General features: G+C 40.9%; 1 protein-coding gene across 3 annotated transcripts in view; it reads left to right on the top strand.

The window, feature by feature from the left end:
- Window positions 1-973: 973 nt before the first annotated feature.
- Window positions 974-20,075, top strand: part of LOC110465124 (Ca(2+)/calmodulin-responsive adenylate cyclase-like) — a 72,482-nt gene continuing 53,380 nt past the window's right edge. The window contains exons 1-2 of one of the 3 annotated variants that reach the window (XM_021520727.1): window positions 974-1,162; window positions 16,940-17,642. In XM_021520727.1, coding sequence (XP_021376402.1) covers window positions 17,031-17,642 — 612 coding nt within the window. In that variant the 5' untranslated portion in view covers window positions 974-1,162; window positions 16,940-17,030. Of the gene's footprint in view, window positions 1,342-7,698; window positions 8,431-16,939; window positions 17,643-20,075 lie in introns of those variants that run through there. The other 2 variants (XM_021520724.1, XM_021520726.1) reach the window with 2 other exon arrangements.

Genomic DNA, 20,075 nt, shown 5'->3' with positions numbered 1-20,075 from the left:
GCAATCCACATACCAATCAAAGTTATACGCCCTAGTTAAATATCCTATGTAACATAGCATCATTGTCACTTAGACGCAAGCCGTAAGATTATGATATATGGAATAAAACTTAATATCGCGGCTAATACGTAGGACACCTGAGTGATGACGGGTTAAAGTCCCTTGTAAATCCCTGATTACGATATACTACCTGACTGACAGGTGATTTGACGGTTTGTTACAGATCTGCCGTGTGTATCGACACACATCTGTCAGATCCTCGTCTATGTAAAACACCGGGGTGACATAGATCTGATTGTACGATCATGATCACATGAAACAATGGCGTCACACATCGCCACACGATCAGCCGAGGCGGAACGCCGTACTTGTATTTTGGTCGGGTGACACTTGTAAGAAAAAGACGGCCGATCGCCCGTTGATTGAGAAGTTTTGTTGCGTTATCAAAACCATTGATGTGTGTAATTAGTTTACTACATATTTTAGTTACGTTTAGTGTATCTTTCGAGTTGTCTCCCTTTATGAAAAGGCCAGACACTTGGATGTTTACAGTTAAAGTCACCTGCCTTTCGATGGAAACAACATTGATTGCTGTTTTTGAAAGCTTACCGTACAGCATACGCTTACACGTATAACATGACCAGCTGTAACATTGTAATCGTCTCTTCGCGCCGACCTATGGCGCAGACTGTTAACACCTGTCAGTTATGACAACCCTCAGCACGCCATTTTCAGCACTTCTTGTCATATGATGACGCTTGGTCGGACGCTGTGCCCCTGCCTGACCCCAGTAAATGTTTGTTTGGGTGCCGCGAGCCCAGCTATCCCGGACAGTATCATTTATCATAAATCATAACTAGGTCTATGTGATGAAGGTATGCTTACACTGTCTGTCCGCCATATGAAGACAGGTACATTCAGAAATCGTATTGGTATATTCGGTGTAGTGAGCTTTTTAAGCAAGTGACGGTGGGATATTGAAACCACTTACTTACACCGTTATAGAAAGAAGTGTATGTACTGTTATATATCGACATCTCTTTGCAGTAGTACCAACGAGTGACGTCACAGTGCGCGAGGCTGGGGTCCTGGGGTACTATTTACAGTCTCTAGTGAGAGGAGAGTTCCCAACAACTCTGCTGAGAGTTCGGCCGTGCGATAGGTAAGGGAGGCTTGTAAGACGGATGTAGTGTGCTTCAAGTAATGATAGAAAATTCGGTGGAGTAAGTAATAGCTTGTGAAGGTGGAATTACAACATGTACATGGTCGGACTGGGATCTATTAGCTAGGTATGGATCTTACGCACGCGAGGAAATCAGTACAGCAGGTCAGAGGTCAGATGTAAGTAATTTGTTCCAAACATGCATGGCCACTTGCCGTGCATAATTATATTTACATAATCTGAGCAATGTGTCGTGGTCAGTTTGGTTTGACAGGCTGAGGAAGGTTACGAATTGAGGGAAGTCACGAATTTGGTTATCTCTAAAATGTTATAGGTCCATATGAATATACATTTACTGTTGCTATCGACTACCGACATGTATTCGGAAGAAAGTGTACCGACAGTGGGCTGGCCTAACAGCCGTACTGTATGTGTGAACATTACAAGCCTGAGTGATCAAACCACACATAAACCTACGGCTTCTCGTACTGTTAAGGATTTATTTCAAACTTCTAATAAACAGGAAATTGGTAAAAAAAATCTTAACATGTATCCATCATAAAATAAAGCGCTGTTGGCGGCACACAGGAATGTAGCCTTGTATGAGACAGGTCGGGCCCGACAGTCGGACGAGAGATTTAGGTATACATGACCGACTACCAGTACCTATAGTTAATTTTAAAGAATAGCCAGGCTGCATTCCTTTACTAGCTTACGTCCCGCTAGTTTGAAACTTTAGAATCAGACATCAAAAAGAATCAAAATTACATAAACCTCATTTTTCTTTGTAATGCAAGATTTTAGAAATGGGGGCCTAGTATACATGTACTATTGCCCAGATTTAAACAGTGTTAATAATACTCCAGTAGTTAGTTATGTCAATCACGTTTATTAGAGATTGCTTTTTATTAATGATAATTACAACAGATTCGCACCGCTGTTGTTAGATATGCGTTTCCGGTGAGTTTCTGTTGGATCAAAGATGGGGGACATGTGAGTAACGCCACACTTTTAACTATAGATCTTGGTATAACAGTCGCGGTACTAGATACACTGATCAACGTGCTGGTAAATGATCAAACCTAAGTGTGTGTGATGCTTACTCTGACATCAGGGCTATAAAGTTTATATTACACGTGCTGTGGGCAAATATGTTTTGGACGTGTTGTAGACTATTCAGTTTATATCAAATAGGTTGTATAATTAAATGGCACACGTGTGTGCTGTGGGTTATTGAGTAAAATATTGCGTGTTTTGATTATAGAGTAACTAGATATAACACGTGTTCTGGGTTATTGAGTGAAATATTTCGGTTTTTGTTTTGTGATGGATTAACTTAATACTACACGTGCTGTGGGTTATCAAGCTAATATTGCGTGTTTGTCGTTTAGAATAACTAAATGTGGGCAATCTATGTATGGGGAAAACACTGTTTAACTACACAAGACTGAATGTTCTTCAGACGGACCTATGTTTTATATTTAGTAATTCTATAACCCATATAATATGTTGCAGGTTACTTAAAGCCCTCCACCACTGCTACCACTAGCCCTCCACCACTGCTATCACTAGCACTCCACCACTGCTATCCCTAGCCCTCCACCACTGCTACCACTAGCCCTCCACCGCTGCTACCACTAGCCCTCCACCACTGCTACCGCTAGCCCTCAAGCGCTGCTACCACTAGCCCTCCACCACTGCTACCGCTAGCCCTCCACCACTGCTACCACTAGCCCCCCTCCACCACTGCTACCACTAGCCCTCCACCGCTGCTACCACTAGCCCTCCACCACTGTTACCACTAGCCCTCCACCACTACTATCACTAGCCCTCCACCACTGCTACCACTAGCCATCCACCACTGCTACCACTAGCCCTCCACCACTGCTATCACTAGCACTCCACCACTGCTATCCCTAGCCCTCCACCACTGCTATCACTAGCCCTCCACAACTGCTATCACTAGCCCTCCACCACTGCTATCACTAGCACTCCACCACTGCTATCCCTAGCCCTCCACCACTGCTACCACTAGCCCTCAAGCGCTGCTACCACTAGCCCTCCACCACTGCTACCACAAGCCCACCACCACTGCTACCACTAGCCCTCCACCACTACTACCACTAGCCCTCCACCACTGCTACCACTAGCACTCCACCACTGCTACCACTAGCCCTCCACCACTACTACCACTAGCCCTCCACCACTGCTACCACTAGCACTCCACCACTGCTACCACTAGCCCTCCACCACTACTACCACTAGCCCTCCACCACTGCTACCACTAGCACTCCACCACTGCTACCACTAGCCCTCCACCACCGCTATCACTAGCCCTCCACCACTGCAACCACTAGCCCTCCACCACTGCTATCACTAGCCCTCCCCCACTGCTACCACTAGCCCCCCTCCACCACTGCCACCACTACGCCTCCACCACTGCTACCACTACCCCTCCACCACTGCTACCACTAGCCCTCCACCGCTGCTACCACTAGCCCTCCACCACTGTTACCACTAGCCCTCCCCCACTGCTATCACTAGCCCTCCCCCACTGCAACCCCTAGCCCTCCACCACTGCTACCACTAGCCCTCAACCGCTGCTACCACTAGCCCTCCACCACTGCTATCACTAGCACTCCACCACTGCTATCCCTAGCCCTCCACCACTGCTACCAATAGCCCTCCACCACTGTTACCACTAGCCCTCCCCCACTGCTATCACTAGCCCTCCCCCACTGCTACCACTAGCCCCCCTCCACCACTGCTATCACTAGCCCTCCACCAATGCTACCACTAGCCCTCCACCACTGTTACCACTAGCCCTCCACCACTGCTACCACTAGCCCCCCTCCACCACTGCTACCACTACGCCTCCACCACTGCTACCACTAGCCCTCCACCACTGCTACCACTAGCCCTCCACCACTGCTTTATCTATAAACTGTACTGCTTATGAATAAACTGAATTGAACTGAACCACTTGACCACCGCGGCCCCTCTGTAGTTTGTAACTTTCACCAAACATAGACCCATTACGCTGTTTTCTACGTAAGTTCATTATTTTGTCTTTACGTTCAATAGACGAGCCCTAAATAGACATAACGGCCATATTGTACAGTAAAAATGGTTTTCCTTGTTTGGCTTCTTGTTATATATACTATATGCATACACGTATGTATGATCACCTAAAGAACTCTCCTAGACGAAGCTAGCAATTAAATCAAGTCAAACCAAAGTCCGCACACAAACCTACGGTACACGCTTGAATTAGGACATACATGTATATAAAATAAGGTATCGTCAAATTAGGGTTTCCCTCTGTTGGAGTCAATTCCACACTCGAATTACCGACTTTAATGCAACTCACATACCTACCCAATCATTGTGCTGTGATCGTTCTAATGAAGGGTTTGGTGTGTACAGGAACCCCATTGAACTACCTGCCACCCCGTGGTTCCATGTCCCTCCGAAGGACTTATTTCTGGTAAAAGGATAACGTGTTTATCACCCCGACCCTGGTCGTGTAAGAACTGTTTGTTTGTGTTCCTTTTGAATTCCCCGGAAACTGACGAAATAAAGAAAAATAGACTGTGGCATATCTTGCTAAACAATGAACACGTCAGCAGGTATTTTTTTAGGCTTTACCTGTGTGTGTAAGCCAACATGGTGTCGTGCCGGTGTGACTGACCGACTGCCATTATACCTGTAGGCTGATGTCTACATGGCACTTTATTTCTGATATCCCAATTTTTACGACCAAGTATTAATACTTACCTGTATTTTATCACCTAATATTAATAAATATACTTATATGTCCAATTAGTAATTCCGAACACACAATATTCAGCTATAGTTCTATAGCTGTTGAGTTGACAGGAAAACAGATGCTATCTGTCCGCAGTGTACAGTACAAGTCCACCGTGAACTGACGACCTATAAATCAGAGTTGGTGTTTGGCCCTGTCATTATAAACATCAGTAACACACGGAGGGTGTAGATCGGTAATTATAAAGGTATAGTTTGTGAATATTACTGGGCATCGCAGTGGAAACTATGGTTTGTGGCACACACAGGAACCTGAGAATTTGTTACAGCTATATAATGAGTAAAATTACTATGAACATCATTGGAGTGGTATTGTTACCGAAAGTTGATATAAACCCCCAATACGTGTAAAATTACTCTAACCACCTTAGTTTATGTCCAAATATATTTGTTACGAATTAGCAGGCCCCTATTGTTTGTGGGTAATACATGACATGGGCTAAGGTCAGGGGATATATTGTAATAAGAAATGTTTTTTGTTTTGTAATATCAAATATATCAGCTAGCTATAGAGACACAGTTCATGTTCATGTATTATATTGATGATGTACATTTTTTGTATATTGAAACTTCAAGAAAGTCGTTAAAATTTGAGTAAATTTGAATCTTACATCTTACAATTTTATGGCGAAGAAAATGTTTTCTTCAAAGATTCTCAGATATAAGGAACAACTGTTCATTTGTTTTAATAACGAACAAGACCAAAATACAGTCGATATATATTTTCTTACTTATTATGTTATACAGCGTTTGAGGACGATGGTCCTATATTTAGACTGTGTTACAGCGTTAATGGTTACCATCTGGTGTGGTTGAGGTCAGTTTCACCACAATACTGTACAGAATTAGTTATCGTTATCTCTTCTGTAACACGTGCTAATTGGCTGCATGGTAATTAGTTGTACTGGTCAGTGTTTACACTTTTACAACCGCACAACTGGTCAGTCTTTACATCCGGTGATGACCATATCCTCGTACGTATTGTTTTGTTTAAAGCGTGTCACAAGAGCCTCCAAAATGGCGGTGCACAAGGGCAGCTCACAAGGGCATACATAGCACAAGGGCGGCCAAAATGGCGGTGCACAAGGGCAGCTCACAAGGGCATACATAGCACAAGGGAGGATCACAACCTGTTTGCAGCACAGTAGCAAGACACGTTTTATATATAAATATCAACTTTATTTATTTTACAACAATTATGACAAGTTTTTACAACTTATACTAATCACTCTTGCTGGCCCGGAAGTAAGCACGGTGTTACTATGGGAGGAAACCGGAGTGGCCGGAAAAAACCCACGTGGTCGGGCAGGTTACCCCATCATATATATCTGTCACGTCCGATCGGGGAATCGAACTCCGGCCGCCTTTGTAAAAGGCAAGTATGCTATCAACTGCGTCATTCGACCACGTTTTGTATTAAATAGAGGCCCCGTATATTTGTCAGAAAGGGGGAAAAAATCAGAGACACAATTTATTCATAATACGGAGGAAGAGCATAATTGTTTAAAAGGAAAAAAGTATCGACAAAATGTATTTATATAGCACCGGAGCTAAGCCTGTAGGCACAGTTCATTGATAGCAAACTACAAAGCACACTTGTCACAGGGCACACTTGTCACAGGGCACACTTGTCACAGGGCAGAATTGTCACAGGGCACACTTGTCACAGGGCAGAATTGTTTTCTCATAAATGGTTTTATGTTACTATCGACACAAATGCCCAATAACATGTTCGCTGTTTTGTTGATGTTGTACAGAATTCATTTGGGACCTCGGTCTACAACTGACCACCAGCTGACCACCTGTGTGGTGTTTCAGTCACATACTGTGGTTATCCCTCTGGTACTTGACCACTGGGGTGCAGTAGATATATACGTTATATTGCTCTATGTGTTAACTTCATCACGAAACCCTTATATCAGATTATTAAACCTGGTGGGACCAGAGGAAAGTTTAACTCTATGGAAATACAAATTATTCCCCTCCCTTAACTCAAGCATTTGTTGTCAAGTCTCGGACAGTGACTGTTACAAAGACAACCCGGAGATTGCCTAATTTTAAGGAGACGTTTGGTACATGTCCATTACAACTGTTACGTAATAGCTAGATCCTATCTGTTATTCGTCCAGTCTACAAGTAATTGTTTAGGCCAGGGGTAAGAAAATTACATCATATCAATAGACAATGCCCCAGGGGTACGTATTACCAAGGGAATTTAAGATAGATCTAGCTCCGTGATATTATTGTGTTAGGGAAATGTTCCTTCAGTTTTAATCTATGATGTAGGTATGTGTCTATATAAACACCGTGAGTAGGGTTTCCCCGGACAGATATTGTGACGACCAGAAGTTGACTAACCATTCAGTATTGGATAGGAACTTAGCAATCCCCCATTTCTCAGCAGGATTCAGCTACCACATCTCCTATTGACCGATAAGTTGTTCACACCGGCGGGACAATGCCGTGAATATAGACACAGAAATAAAGGAGATTTTTTAACAAGTGGCTAGGAGATATAAGGCGTTTTGTGCTGCGAGCCTTCGCGATACCATCGTCTGGATTATTAGCTTTTATTATCAGCTTTTTATCAGCGTGCGTATTAGTTTCCGCTTTTATCACGAATTCCGTATACAAAATTGCTTGATAACGGTTAGGACTCGCCTTTTGTTGAAAGAGTGACTGATAATTGTGATGGACAGAATCGTCAGCGAAGCGTGTTACACGAGATCTGCCCAGCCACAGTTGACCATGTCGCCGTGTCAGACACTACCCTTGCATTGGTTACCTCGTGCAGATGTTGCCATGGGCGGCTGACCATAGCAGCCTCGCTCCGGGACCGCTTAGGCCCTAATGAGATTTGCCGGTGTGACAACGGTAGCCCCACCGTACCGGCTGCCCCCCTTCTTTCCCCTGTTTGTTTACGCTGGTATGACTCACAACGACCCCATCTGTGTAATTTAAATCTGTATTGTGTAGATGTTGGTTGCCCCTCTCCGGGACATGTGTCGCTGTGTTATGGTCCCGCTACACGTGGAAACTCCCCTCGCGGACAGCTAATAATAGTCTCACAACACAATGTGACCATTGATTTCTACTTTGAATAAGTTTTATTTCTTGAACGGCAGAGGAAAAATTGCTGCGACTTGCAAAGTTGTGTTGTGAAAGTAAGATGTAGCTTGGCGTACACACATGCTAGAGGTGCCGTGTGCTGTATTTATCTGCCTGGTTCACATACATTCTTTGTAAATACCTATCGGACGGTTCGGGGAACACAGGGATCAAAGCATGGAGAAAATGTCGACTTTGTTGACGGTGTTATTTACAAAGTAAACCCGTCAGTGTTTGTGTTATGGTAAAGCAGAAATAATGTGCTGAGGTCCGTACTATTCACCCACAACAGTACTGGACTACGGATTATAATACAACACCAATGAGAACGGGTAAGTGGAGATACTTAGTAGACCTTAGTCAGTGTAAGTCACCTGGAAAACAATAGGGTTTTCCTCATATTGTAATAGTTTTGTAGAATTACGTCGACAGCTTTTAACATAATGTTCCTGTTAGAAGTGAAGGCTTTGGAAAGTCAGCAAATGTTACTTGATATATCATTGACGGAATACCAGGACACGACTTAGATTAAGGAACTTTTTGTTAGAACTGATACACTTCACACTGATCGGTTACACATGTAGAACCAGTATGTTCAGTTCAACAGCGGACTTAGATAGCTAATTCCATTTAGCAACACTTGTGGAGTTTCTGGACAAAGCATCAGTTTCAGCTACCGTATGATACTATAGTGCTGTTGTGGTGTCGACCTGACAACAGATTTATCAACTCTCTGTTAATGTTTTTTGTTGAACTGCAGACACAACGTATCTTTTATGCACGTGAAATTCACAGAACCTATTTCCTGTAGTCTTACCGCTTCAGTATAGCGGTATCGCAGTCACGAGAATAGGAGAGCGAGGCCAGGCGAGTATTTAGGGAACCATTGATGCGTTATAACAGACACCTCCCGGATCAAAGCTGTCGGTGAATTTTATGAATGAACATTTCAAATTCTGTATGTGTTTGCACACAATGCCTAGCAAAGTGGTTCTAGTGTTAGACAGCCACGTGATTGGTGACAATGTGACGGTATATAAGGTGACGACCGCGAGGGGCAAGGTAAATATCGATATTAAATGAAGTTTAAATGTCCATCTTCGACATTAAATTGTTTCTTTTATATTACATGGCTGACAAATATGAAGGACATTTCTGTGAGGAAATGTATGCTGAACAGTTCAGCTGGATCGTGCTGACTGTACATGTAATAACGACAGGCTGTGGGAAATAGAAACTGATCGTTACACAGAACTTCCATGTGTTCAAATTACTTACGTGTATAATACAGAGCATCGATGTGTTTACATTCTTGTTATAATTCAATTATAGGTCCTTGTTAATTAGAATCAGACAATGTTACTGCGTTTTTCTTCAAAACAATTGGTGAAGCAAAGGTGCATGCAGTAAATACTGTTGATATATATATATATATATATTAAAAAAAAGAAAAATTCCCAACAACGAGTCTTTAGTACTTTCATCTCTTCTAAGAGTTTAGTTGAAGTATATGTTGTGACGTCATAAACTATGACGGCTTATAATAGTTCGCTAAAGCGACGTCCGCTATACGTACCCGCCATAGCGATATCCTTATTTTAACGCAACAAAGAGACCAATTTCGTGATTTAGCTAATGGTCATTAGATGACTGTTTTAAAACGATTTAATATTGTATGTCACTTAATTGGTTAGACTATCGCGCGATTTCCTTTAATTGAAGTGTGTCAATGGTTTTAGGGTGGACAAAGTAAAGAGTAACGGGGGGCGGGAGTGAGGGGGGGGGGGGCGCTCCTTTGGCTTTGGTGTGGCGTGGCATGGTACTTTGTGACGTTTTATAATGAGTTGTAAGGATGATAATGATGACATGTGACGTCACTAGATCTAGGTCATTGAGATAGGGATGAAAAAGTTACTTGTGACGTCACTTGACCTGGGAAAGTTGTAGATGGGATTAAATGGTGATTTGTGATGTCACTAGATTTTAGTATGTTTTGGTAACTATGAATTAGTGATTCATGACGTCACTATATCCAATCATTGGTGAAGACACGTGATGAATTCTTATTTGTGACGTCACTAGATGTAGGTATGGTTAAGGTGGGGTTATATTACTAAGTGGTATGGTAAAGTAGGGTTGAAATGGGATTTGTTATGTCACTAGATGTAGGTATGGTTAAGGTGGGGTTATATTAATAAGTGGTATGGTAAAGTAGGGTTGAAATGTGATTTGTTATGTCACTAGATGTAGGTATGGTTAAGGTGGGGTTATATTAATAAGTGGTATGGTAAAGTAGGGTTGAAATGTGATTTGTTATGTCACTAGATGTAGGTATGGTTAAGGTGGGGTTATATTAATAAGTGGTATGGTAAAGTAGGGTTGAAATGTGATTTGTTATGTCACTAGATGTAGGTATGGTTAAGGTGGGGTTATATTAATAAGTGGTATGGTAAAGTAGGGTTGAAATGTGATTTGTTATGTCACTAGATGTAGGTATGGTTAAGGTGGGGTTATATTAATAAGTGGTATGGTAAAGTAGGGTTGAAATGTGATTTGTTATGTCACTAGATGTAGGTATGGTTAAGGTGGGGTTATATTAATAAGTGGTATGGTAAAGTAGGGTTGAAATGTGATTTGTTATGTCACTAGATGTAGGTATGGTTAAGGTGGGGTTATATTAATAAGTGGTATGGTAAAGTAGGGTTGAAATGTGATTTGTTATGTCACTAGATGTGGGTATGGTTAAGGTGGGGTTATATTACTAAGTGGTATGGTAAAGTAGGGTTGAAATGTGATTTGTTATGTCACTAGATGAAGGTATGGTTAAGGTGGGGTTATATTAATAAGTGGTATGGTAAAGTAGGGTTGAAATGTGATTTGAGACTTCACAAGATCTAGGTTGGAAAAATAGGGATGAGATATATAATGTGTTTTGTGACGTCAACAGATCTAGATTGGTGAAATAGGGTTGATATGTGATTTGTGACGTCACTAGATCTAGGTTGGTGAAGTAGGGTTGATATATGATTTGTGACGTCACTAGATCTAGGTTGGTGAAGTAGGGTTGATATGTGATTTGTGACGTCACCAGATCTAGATTGGTGAAGTAGGGTTGATATGTGATTTGTGACGTCACTAGATCTAGATTGGTGAGGTAGGGTTGATATATGATTTGTGACGTCACTAGATCTAGGTTGGTGAAGAAGGGTTGATATATGGTTTGTGACGTCACTAGATCTAGGTTGGTGAAGTAGGGTTGATATGTGATTTGTGACGTCACTAGATCTAGGTAGGTGGAGTAGGGTTGATATATGATTTGTGACGTCACTAGATCTAGGTAGGTTGTGTTATTTACAGTTCATTTACTTTGACACATCTCATAAATAATACGTGAATACTAATTTTTCTATAGAAAGTACTAACAGGAAATTTGTGACATTGCTTTTCTAAAACGTTGTCGTGTGTTATACAAATATTTGAGCCTACGAGATGGATTAATTATCGTGTTATTACGGAGAATTCGTTAATGTCTATAACACACACAATCCTATAATGAGTTTTATGATTGATGACATTAATCAACGTCAAAGTGATAATTTCACTATTAACATACGTTAATGTCTTAACACGAAACAGTCCTCACCACGATAAATCAGTACTTAAAATATACAGGGCAGAACTGTCTTTATAATGGACAGGAGTATATGTGGTCACCCATTACCTGGATATATAACACGTGCTGGGCCTACACCGAGGACGCCATCACGTAGTACCGAAACATGTGTTTTATACCACGACGTTCTGTTTGATAGCAGGTTAAGACCACCCTGTACATGTGTTCACTGTACGTGTATATGCTACAGTGTTTGTTGTACGCAGCGCCAGCTGTCGGTAACAGCAGGTACTACTACTTCATAACACCCCATTAAACCCACGATTTGATCCTATCTGCTTCCAGTCTTTAGTGATTTGTGTGCACATGCTCAATCAGGTTGACTTTTTATTTCTCGGGAAGTGATGCGTCTTCGTGGATATTACATCAACCGGAAGCTGCTATATTCCGTTTTGATAGATCACCGTGACCTAGTTCTCGTCAATAATAAGTCACGTTTAATACAAGGTAACAAGGGCAGATATGTAGATCGCCGTCTAGATCGGAAGAAGTAGCCTGCATAAAACACAAAAGATTGGGGACATATCTGTTTTGTAGGTGGATGACGTGATATGTGCTAATGTGGTTAAAGTTTATAAAAACAAAGAAATATTGCCAGATCAGCTGTTTTTTTAGATATCATAATAGATTGTAGAGACGTGAATGTCAGTACCGGTTCTATTGTAGAGACGTGAATGTCAGTATCGGTTCTAGACACTGTGTGTGTCTCGATCTGTAACCCCAAGATATTGTGTATCGGTATCTACCTCGCCCATGTATCAGAATATCGGCACCAGGCATTCCATATAATACAGTGCACCTTTTACCATCCCTTTGTGACAAGGCCGTAGGGGATATGATGTTCCATTGGTACGCCATGTTTGTCATTGCCTTCGCGACTTCATTTCTGAAAGGATCTTGATCAAACATCATATATAATCATGATCACTGGTCAAGTATGTGAATACTTCGGATGAGTTTGTGTTGCGAGATGCCAAGGTCAATGTCATCGTTTCTATTTAGAGAAATGTACCGACATCATTTTTGAAGGAATTTGAATGTATGAAAACTTGAATGAATTTGTGTTCCATTTTTCCAAGGTCAATGATGTCAAATAGATATAACTATATGTCAGAACCATTCCAAGATCAATTCAAACTCAAAGATATTACATAATCATCTGAAAGTATGATAAATTCAGACAACTTCTCGTGTCCAAAATTACAGGTTTGACTCGTATTTCTTGCGTGCTTTACTTCTGCTGCCATATTTTCAATTGAAAAAAATATACAGGCACAGTTAGATATCGGAGGACGAAGTCGTTAGTATGAGACGTCGTTAGTATGAGACGTTACAAGGTATTGTTAGATATATATGAATTCAAACATTTACGAAAGAATTTGTTTCGTTTGCAACGCCATCTTATTCTCAGACTTTTATATCGAATGGAGTTGGCTGGTGTCTTGCTATCGTTTTTACTGATAAAACATTCGTGAGTATAGCAGATATCGCTAGATTACGTGTTGTATGATATAAAAACACACAATACGGGAGGTGATGATATTTCAACCCCTCACTAATGTTACCACCACCCCCTCCCCACACCTTTCCTCCCCACACCCTTCCTCTGCGTCTGATTAGTCATCAGATGATTGCAATGGAATGGCAAATCGAGCAAAGCCCTGTGAACTTGACTCGACAGATAAAATGTAAAAGGTTTCATACCGAGGACGTGAGCCCCATGTACTATATAGCATAAGTGAAGGAAACACTTTACCACTCCCGATGTAGCATAGCAGTTGATTGATTCAATTGAAGATAGGTGAAACTCAATGAAAATTTTTGAATTCATTTGAGTTTATACCTAACTTCAATTTATTAGAATATAGGTCAAATTCAATTATACAAATCTCTACCCATCTTTAAGTAAATTAAGACAGACGTGAATGTTTGTACCCATCTTGAATTGCATTGAGTATATAATGTATCTTCAGGCGGAATTGAACGTTCTTTTAATTAATTGTTCCCATCTTTTATTATCTGAACGTAGGCGCAATTATTTGAAAACATGCTTTATAAGTTCCTACTAGTGAAGCATCGTACCGCTACTAGTGTACATCTCCACGACCACGAAATAGCCGGTGTTAGGTATCTAATAAACGTTTCTGTTTATTTTAGAACAATAATCAGTTTGACAGCAACCTGAAACAGCGTAATTGCCATTGCACCGGAAATGGCGTCGTTAACGTTGCATGCACAGAGCAGCTCTTCACACCGGAAGTGGATGTCGTCCCTAACGACAAAGGGATTCTGATGACGCTACAATCGATCTGTGTATTTTTTGTTCACTAAAGACAAACACATTTAGTCACTGATGTAACGTGCTTCCGATAATTATACTGAGGGTACGTTTCAGTTAATCTCGATTTCTAAAATGTCTCGCTGAACTGGTCTGTGTGTCGATGTTGGAGACAAATGTTGCATATTACATTTTTTCATCAAAAAATTCCCAAAAATAGCCATCCTATCAAATCCCTTGTTTATAATTCAAAAACGATAAAAATCAAAGGCCAACTATCGAGTTATCATCTTAGTTAAACTTTAAGTATCAACACGAACTTGCTGTATTGTAATTTAGTGTTGGAAATGAGGGAAACCTTTGTCCATCATTCGGGAATGTTTGAGGATTTCTATTGTTGTACGAGAACGAGCTAGTGGATTGTTATACGAGAACGAGCTAGTGGATTGTTATACGAGAACGAGTTAGTGGATTGTTACACGAGAACGAGCTAGTGGATTGTTATACGAAAACAAGCTAGTGGATTGTTATACGAGAACGAGCTTGTAGATTGTTACACGAGAACGAGTTAGTGGATTGTTATACGATAACGAGCTAGTGGATTGTTACACAAGAACGAGCTAGTGGATTGTTACACGAGAACAAGCTAGTGGATTGTTATACGAGAACAAGCTAGTGGATTGTTATACGAGAACAAGCTAGTGAATTGTTATAAGAGAACGATCTAGTGGATTGTTATAGGAGAGCAAGCTAGTGGATTGTTATACGAGAACGAGCTAGTGGATTGTTACACGAGAACGAGCTAGTGGATTGTTATACGAGAACAAGCTTGTGGATTGTTACACGAGAACGAGCTAGTGGATTGTACAACTGTCCGTAATGAAGAGTAGCTGGTACTCCAACAGCACGTGCTACCTACCTAACGTATAAAAACGGTTTTCTTGTAATAAATGTTTGCTGAGCACATTGATTGGTTTATATTCGGTGTATTTTGACTAGAAAGATTGGTTCCACTTGATATTAGAGAGGAATCGAAAGCTGCGTCACAGACCCGCTATCTCACAGTAAAAATCTCCCGTACAGTATTTCCTGCATGAAACGTTCCAAATTAGATAATTTGTTATGTGGTGCTGCCGTTCTGTAGTGTTGAAGCGCGATATGAACAGTGATAAAAGGCATGTATGAAATATTTGTACGTACATCTTTTACGTGTCTGTACTCGAGTTCATGGTTTATAATACGTCTACGTCATATCGTTAGAACTCACTGAAGTGAACACACTGGGTGCATTAATGTACCTCAGTAGTTAATCCAAGGCATTTCGTCTGTGTGCTCCTGTTGTTTTCTATGAGACGAAGTATAAAAAGGTAATACACAGACCGGATAGCAGACGTCAACTGTAGAAATGTTACCTATTAGCTCACCTGGCAGCCTGTGAACTAAAGCCATGACGTCTCGTCGTTTGTCCTTCGTCCACCGTGCACTTTTCCACTCAAAAGACTTCTTCTAAATGACTCAAACGCCTGCGGTGAGGATATTTGACCAGTAGCATGTTGCGATGAAGGGCTTCCAAGTTTGTTCAAATGAGTTACATTTGCCAACTTTCAAGATCATAGGGGCCAAACGTGATAAAATCTTTAAATAACTCAAATCTCAGTACGCAAAAACTACAGTTCAATAATACCATGTATCTGGCAAATACCACGCTGGGATGAAGGGCTACATGTACCATCGATTATCCAAATGAATTATCTTGACTCGTTTTCAGGAAAACAGTTATCAACTGTGTTAAAATCATTTAAACAACATCCCAATAACCAAAAACGCCTAATGAGGTGATGATGTTTGACCAGCAGCATGACTGGATGAAGGATAACCAAGTTTGTTCAAAGAAGTTACATTCGCCAATGTTCAAGGTCAAATGAGCGAAATGTCTAAAATGTAAACCAACCTCTTCTGAATAATAAAAAGACATAGTGTGATGCTATTGGACTGTAACGGGCTTGAATAAAGGGTTTCAAGTTTGTGAAATGAATGTTGTAACAGGGGTCAAATGTGTTAAAATGTTTAAACAACTCCTTCTCAATAACTAATAGGCCTAGGGAAGTTCGTCCAAGTTAATGACCTTGGTCCACTTTTAATACCACAGGAGCCGGATGTGTTTACTTTTTTTCACACAGTCTTCTTAATAACCAAGAGTCATATGTAATAAAATTGAGCATCAAGTTTAATTTAGTCCATTTAAATATGTTTGACCCTGGTCAAATTATAAGTGTGTGAGATAATACCAATTGGGCAATACTAGACCTATTAGGCCTCGTGTGTTTCACAAAAACTGGTCCTCAACTTGTGAAACAACTTTTACACGTTAACTATGTGGATATCATTCAAGAAAATGACAAAACTTTTGTATGGTGAAAATATGAATATCCGTTGCAATATGCCAAGGTGAACTTATATACATTTTCTACGTCGTGAACAAGTAGATGGACATTGGCATTGACAGTAAGGATAGCATTATCGTCATCCTTACTGGTCCTCAAAACAATGGACCTGTATACACACATCTAGTGTTGATAATTGACAGCGGTCAGTACTCTATGTATACGTAACAGCAGTTAGGATTTAAGATTATGCTGGCGCTGCTATCGAACACTACATGTATACGGTTGGCAGATGCTTAAAGGTTTGAGCGCAAGCCGGGATATTTATTAGAGACTTTGAAGGTATTATGTTGTATGTAGAAACCCGCGATCAGCTGTCATAAACCCGCCTATAGCAGACAAAAGTCGGTAGGTTGATTACGACGTTTAATTCGCTAGCTATATACAATGTCAATGGCAATGTAGCACGGACACGCTAGTCAAACTGTATTTGTTTTTCTTTACAGGTTGTTAGCGTGTGGTAAATGATGGAGCATCTGGACCAAAACGAGGAAATATCGTTTTTGAACGATATAGTCTGACCAGAATTCCTGTATCATGATTGACGGTATGGAAGAAGGCGACCGGATCAACAGGGAGACGACACCGATGCTCAAACATCGGACAAAGTCGGGTCTCCAGACTGTCCTCAACCGTCGCAAGTTTGATAACGACGACTTGGAGAGGCTATACAAGCGCTATGTGTTCAAGCTCCAGCAGTCGGCTATCGGCTATATGCTAGGGGTCCTTATCCTGTTGACGGCCACCCTTGCCGTCCTCAAATTTGTGTACCTATCTGGTCTGAGCGTGCGCGGAATCTATCTGGCCGCCCAATGTGTGATATTTATAGCTATATTTATATTCCTCCATACAAAATTCATGAAAGAGCCCTATTTTAAGATCGTTTGTTATCTATTGTTGATGTTCCTGTTGGGGTTCGCAGTGATGGCGTTTCCTTTACAACTTGACCCGGATGTTCCCGGACGTGCGCGCCCTCTGTTGGGCCCCATGGATGGTGTATGGGAGGTAATGTTTGTTGTGTTTATGATCTATTCTCTGATGCCGCTGATGACGTATGTAGCAGTCCTAACTGGGATTTTACTTCCGGTGTGTCACATGACCGTTTCCGCCTTCATCGCTAACAACTATCCGGACTTTCTTTGGAGACAGGTAAGTCAAAACACAGAAGCGAACCCAGTTGAACAAATACCCCGATACAATGACACCTGTCTTAGTCATGGTATTATTCAGAGACTTTGATTTTTATCCGAAATCATTTTGAATAACCCCCGCACTATTTATGTGCTTTTAATTCTGTTTTTGATGTGTGTATTGACATTAAGATATCGAATGATTGTTTTTTGCCAGAAGTACATTTCTAGAATTAATAATCCAATGTCTTGATTGGGTAAGATAATCTATTTAATGAACGCCAAAATGTTGATGTTGCAGAAAAAAACCGATCTGGCAGTTTCTTCTTTAAAGATAAATATAAATCGGTCCTAATCAATATTGACTGAAGGTTGTAACGACATAATGACGTTGTTGGCCATGGAAACCCATCACGTCAGTGAAGGAGCCGAACGCGTTAATTACGCGAGTTTACGAATAAAGTAGAGCCCGGCTGTTGTGGAGTGCATTGTTATGTGGCGCTACCACGCAGGACACACATAAAATTACACAATCTCATTAGTGGCTTCATGTATCGCGCTTTATTAATTTGTTCGGAAACGAATCACATCATAATGTATTCAATACGATCTAACCAACTAAAGCGTACGTTCTAAAACATATACATTGACCTGGATTACTTCTAACATGCAACACACATTTTTTGTTCTTTTCATAAAAAATGATTTACCTACAGGCGGATGTTTTATGTCCATATACAAGATAACGCCGAAGTTTCCATTACGGAAAGGAAAAACTGATTCAGGATTTGGCACCCACACAAAGGGAACGGTGTATAAATACGTCTGGACCCCCCGACCTTTGTGGTATTCCCGACCAGCGTTTATGTCTGGTAGACTTTATTTTATTTCTTTCCACAATCTCGTGTTTCTGGAGGTCAGCCCGCCATTTCTAACCTGTTCTGTCTCTATAGACTCAGGTCGTTGCTATCTGTCTGTGAACTCAATAACATTTATCTCAACGTCAGACTGCAATGTCTAGCGTAGGGTAAGTAAGACCGTCATCTCTGACCTGTACAGTACGCGAGTAGGACATTTCTAGGACGTGGACGAACAATGGCGACCTCACTTAATGGCGCTACTGCATTGTATATTGTTCTATCACTTGAGCAGTATACCAAAATTTTCAATGGTATGATTTTACACGATGTGAAATGACGTTTCTCCAGTCACGTCTGTTTAACTTGACCCGTAACCTAAGGTCACATACTCTTTTGGAAATTTGGTGTTTTACCAACACAGTTCAGTTAAAGATTATTCACTCCCGCTGAGCAATGACCTGTTACATTCCACTAAGGATCGTAGCGCTGCATTATACATCCGAGTCGCTTATTACTCTCTATTCCGGCTTTGCATATCGCAGAGTTGTCTGCTCTTGTGAGCAGGAATTGATTGTTACGTCATTGGTTTGTGTGACACATTACGTCGTTTTCTCAAAAATTGATGACGTTAGTCTCACAAACCAATGACGTAACAATCAATACCTGCTCACAAGAGAAGATAACTGCAATATGCAAAGACGGAATAGTTACCTAGATCTATCAAATAACGTCATATGACGGTAAATACATTTTTTTCCTGTACTTCAAATTGAATATATTTCTCACTCAATTATCATTTCTATAAAAAGTGCGTTTTATAAAACTAATTAGTTACAAAATCCGTCCATTGCACCACATGGCAATTATTTGCCCATGCATAATCACTGCTGTATTGATGTCCATTAAATCAAGTTCTGCCATTATTTTGTGTCTGATTGGATCTAGAACGTGTAAGCAGAGCCAGCATGAATTTCATTTGTCCTGAAAACGACCCATGTTGTTATGTTATTATTTCTACAAATCACCGACCCACGGCAATTTATTAACGCCCACCTTCAGATAAGTTTACGTCATTTATAGACTTATTAACTCCATTTCTGGCCATTATCAATATTATTTAAGAGGAATATATTTTCTATTTGACCTGTAGGTGTAAATAATTTTCCGTGTACTTAGTGTTCTTGAGAAATCGATATATAAGTATGGTAATGATTGTCAGACCGGAAACTGATCCATGCGCGTTGATTAAGTTCCGGTGAAACTGTAACACTGGCGTTTGGAGGCTTTGAGAAGCAATAATATTGAACTGCCAGACAGGACTTCCGTCCGCCTCATAATACTGTTGTTCGGACAGACGTCATGTCATGCCATGATCCTATAAAAATAAGGCAAGGTCTGTGACCCTGTACGGATTGGTCGGGATGGGGAAGCGGGGTCTCGGGTAGTTTGGACCTCCCCTGCCTCCTTAAAATTCCTATGAAATTTAAAGGTACTCTCATGGTCAGAAACGCTTAACAGAAAACCACAGAGACAGTTTTTTTATTATTATTAAATTGGGGGTTGGGGGGGGGGGGAAAATTCAAAAAAACCAC

The sequence above is a fragment of the Mizuhopecten yessoensis genome, unplaced genomic scaffold (genome assembly GCF_002113885.1).
Source record: "Mizuhopecten yessoensis strain PY_sf001 unplaced genomic scaffold, ASM211388v2 scaffold11057, whole genome shotgun sequence".
Classification (NCBI taxonomy): domain Eukaryota; kingdom Metazoa; phylum Mollusca; class Bivalvia; order Pectinida; family Pectinidae; genus Mizuhopecten; species Mizuhopecten yessoensis.
The sequence above is the reverse complement of the archived record's forward strand: the minus strand, read 5'-3'. Positions and strand labels throughout refer to the sequence as shown.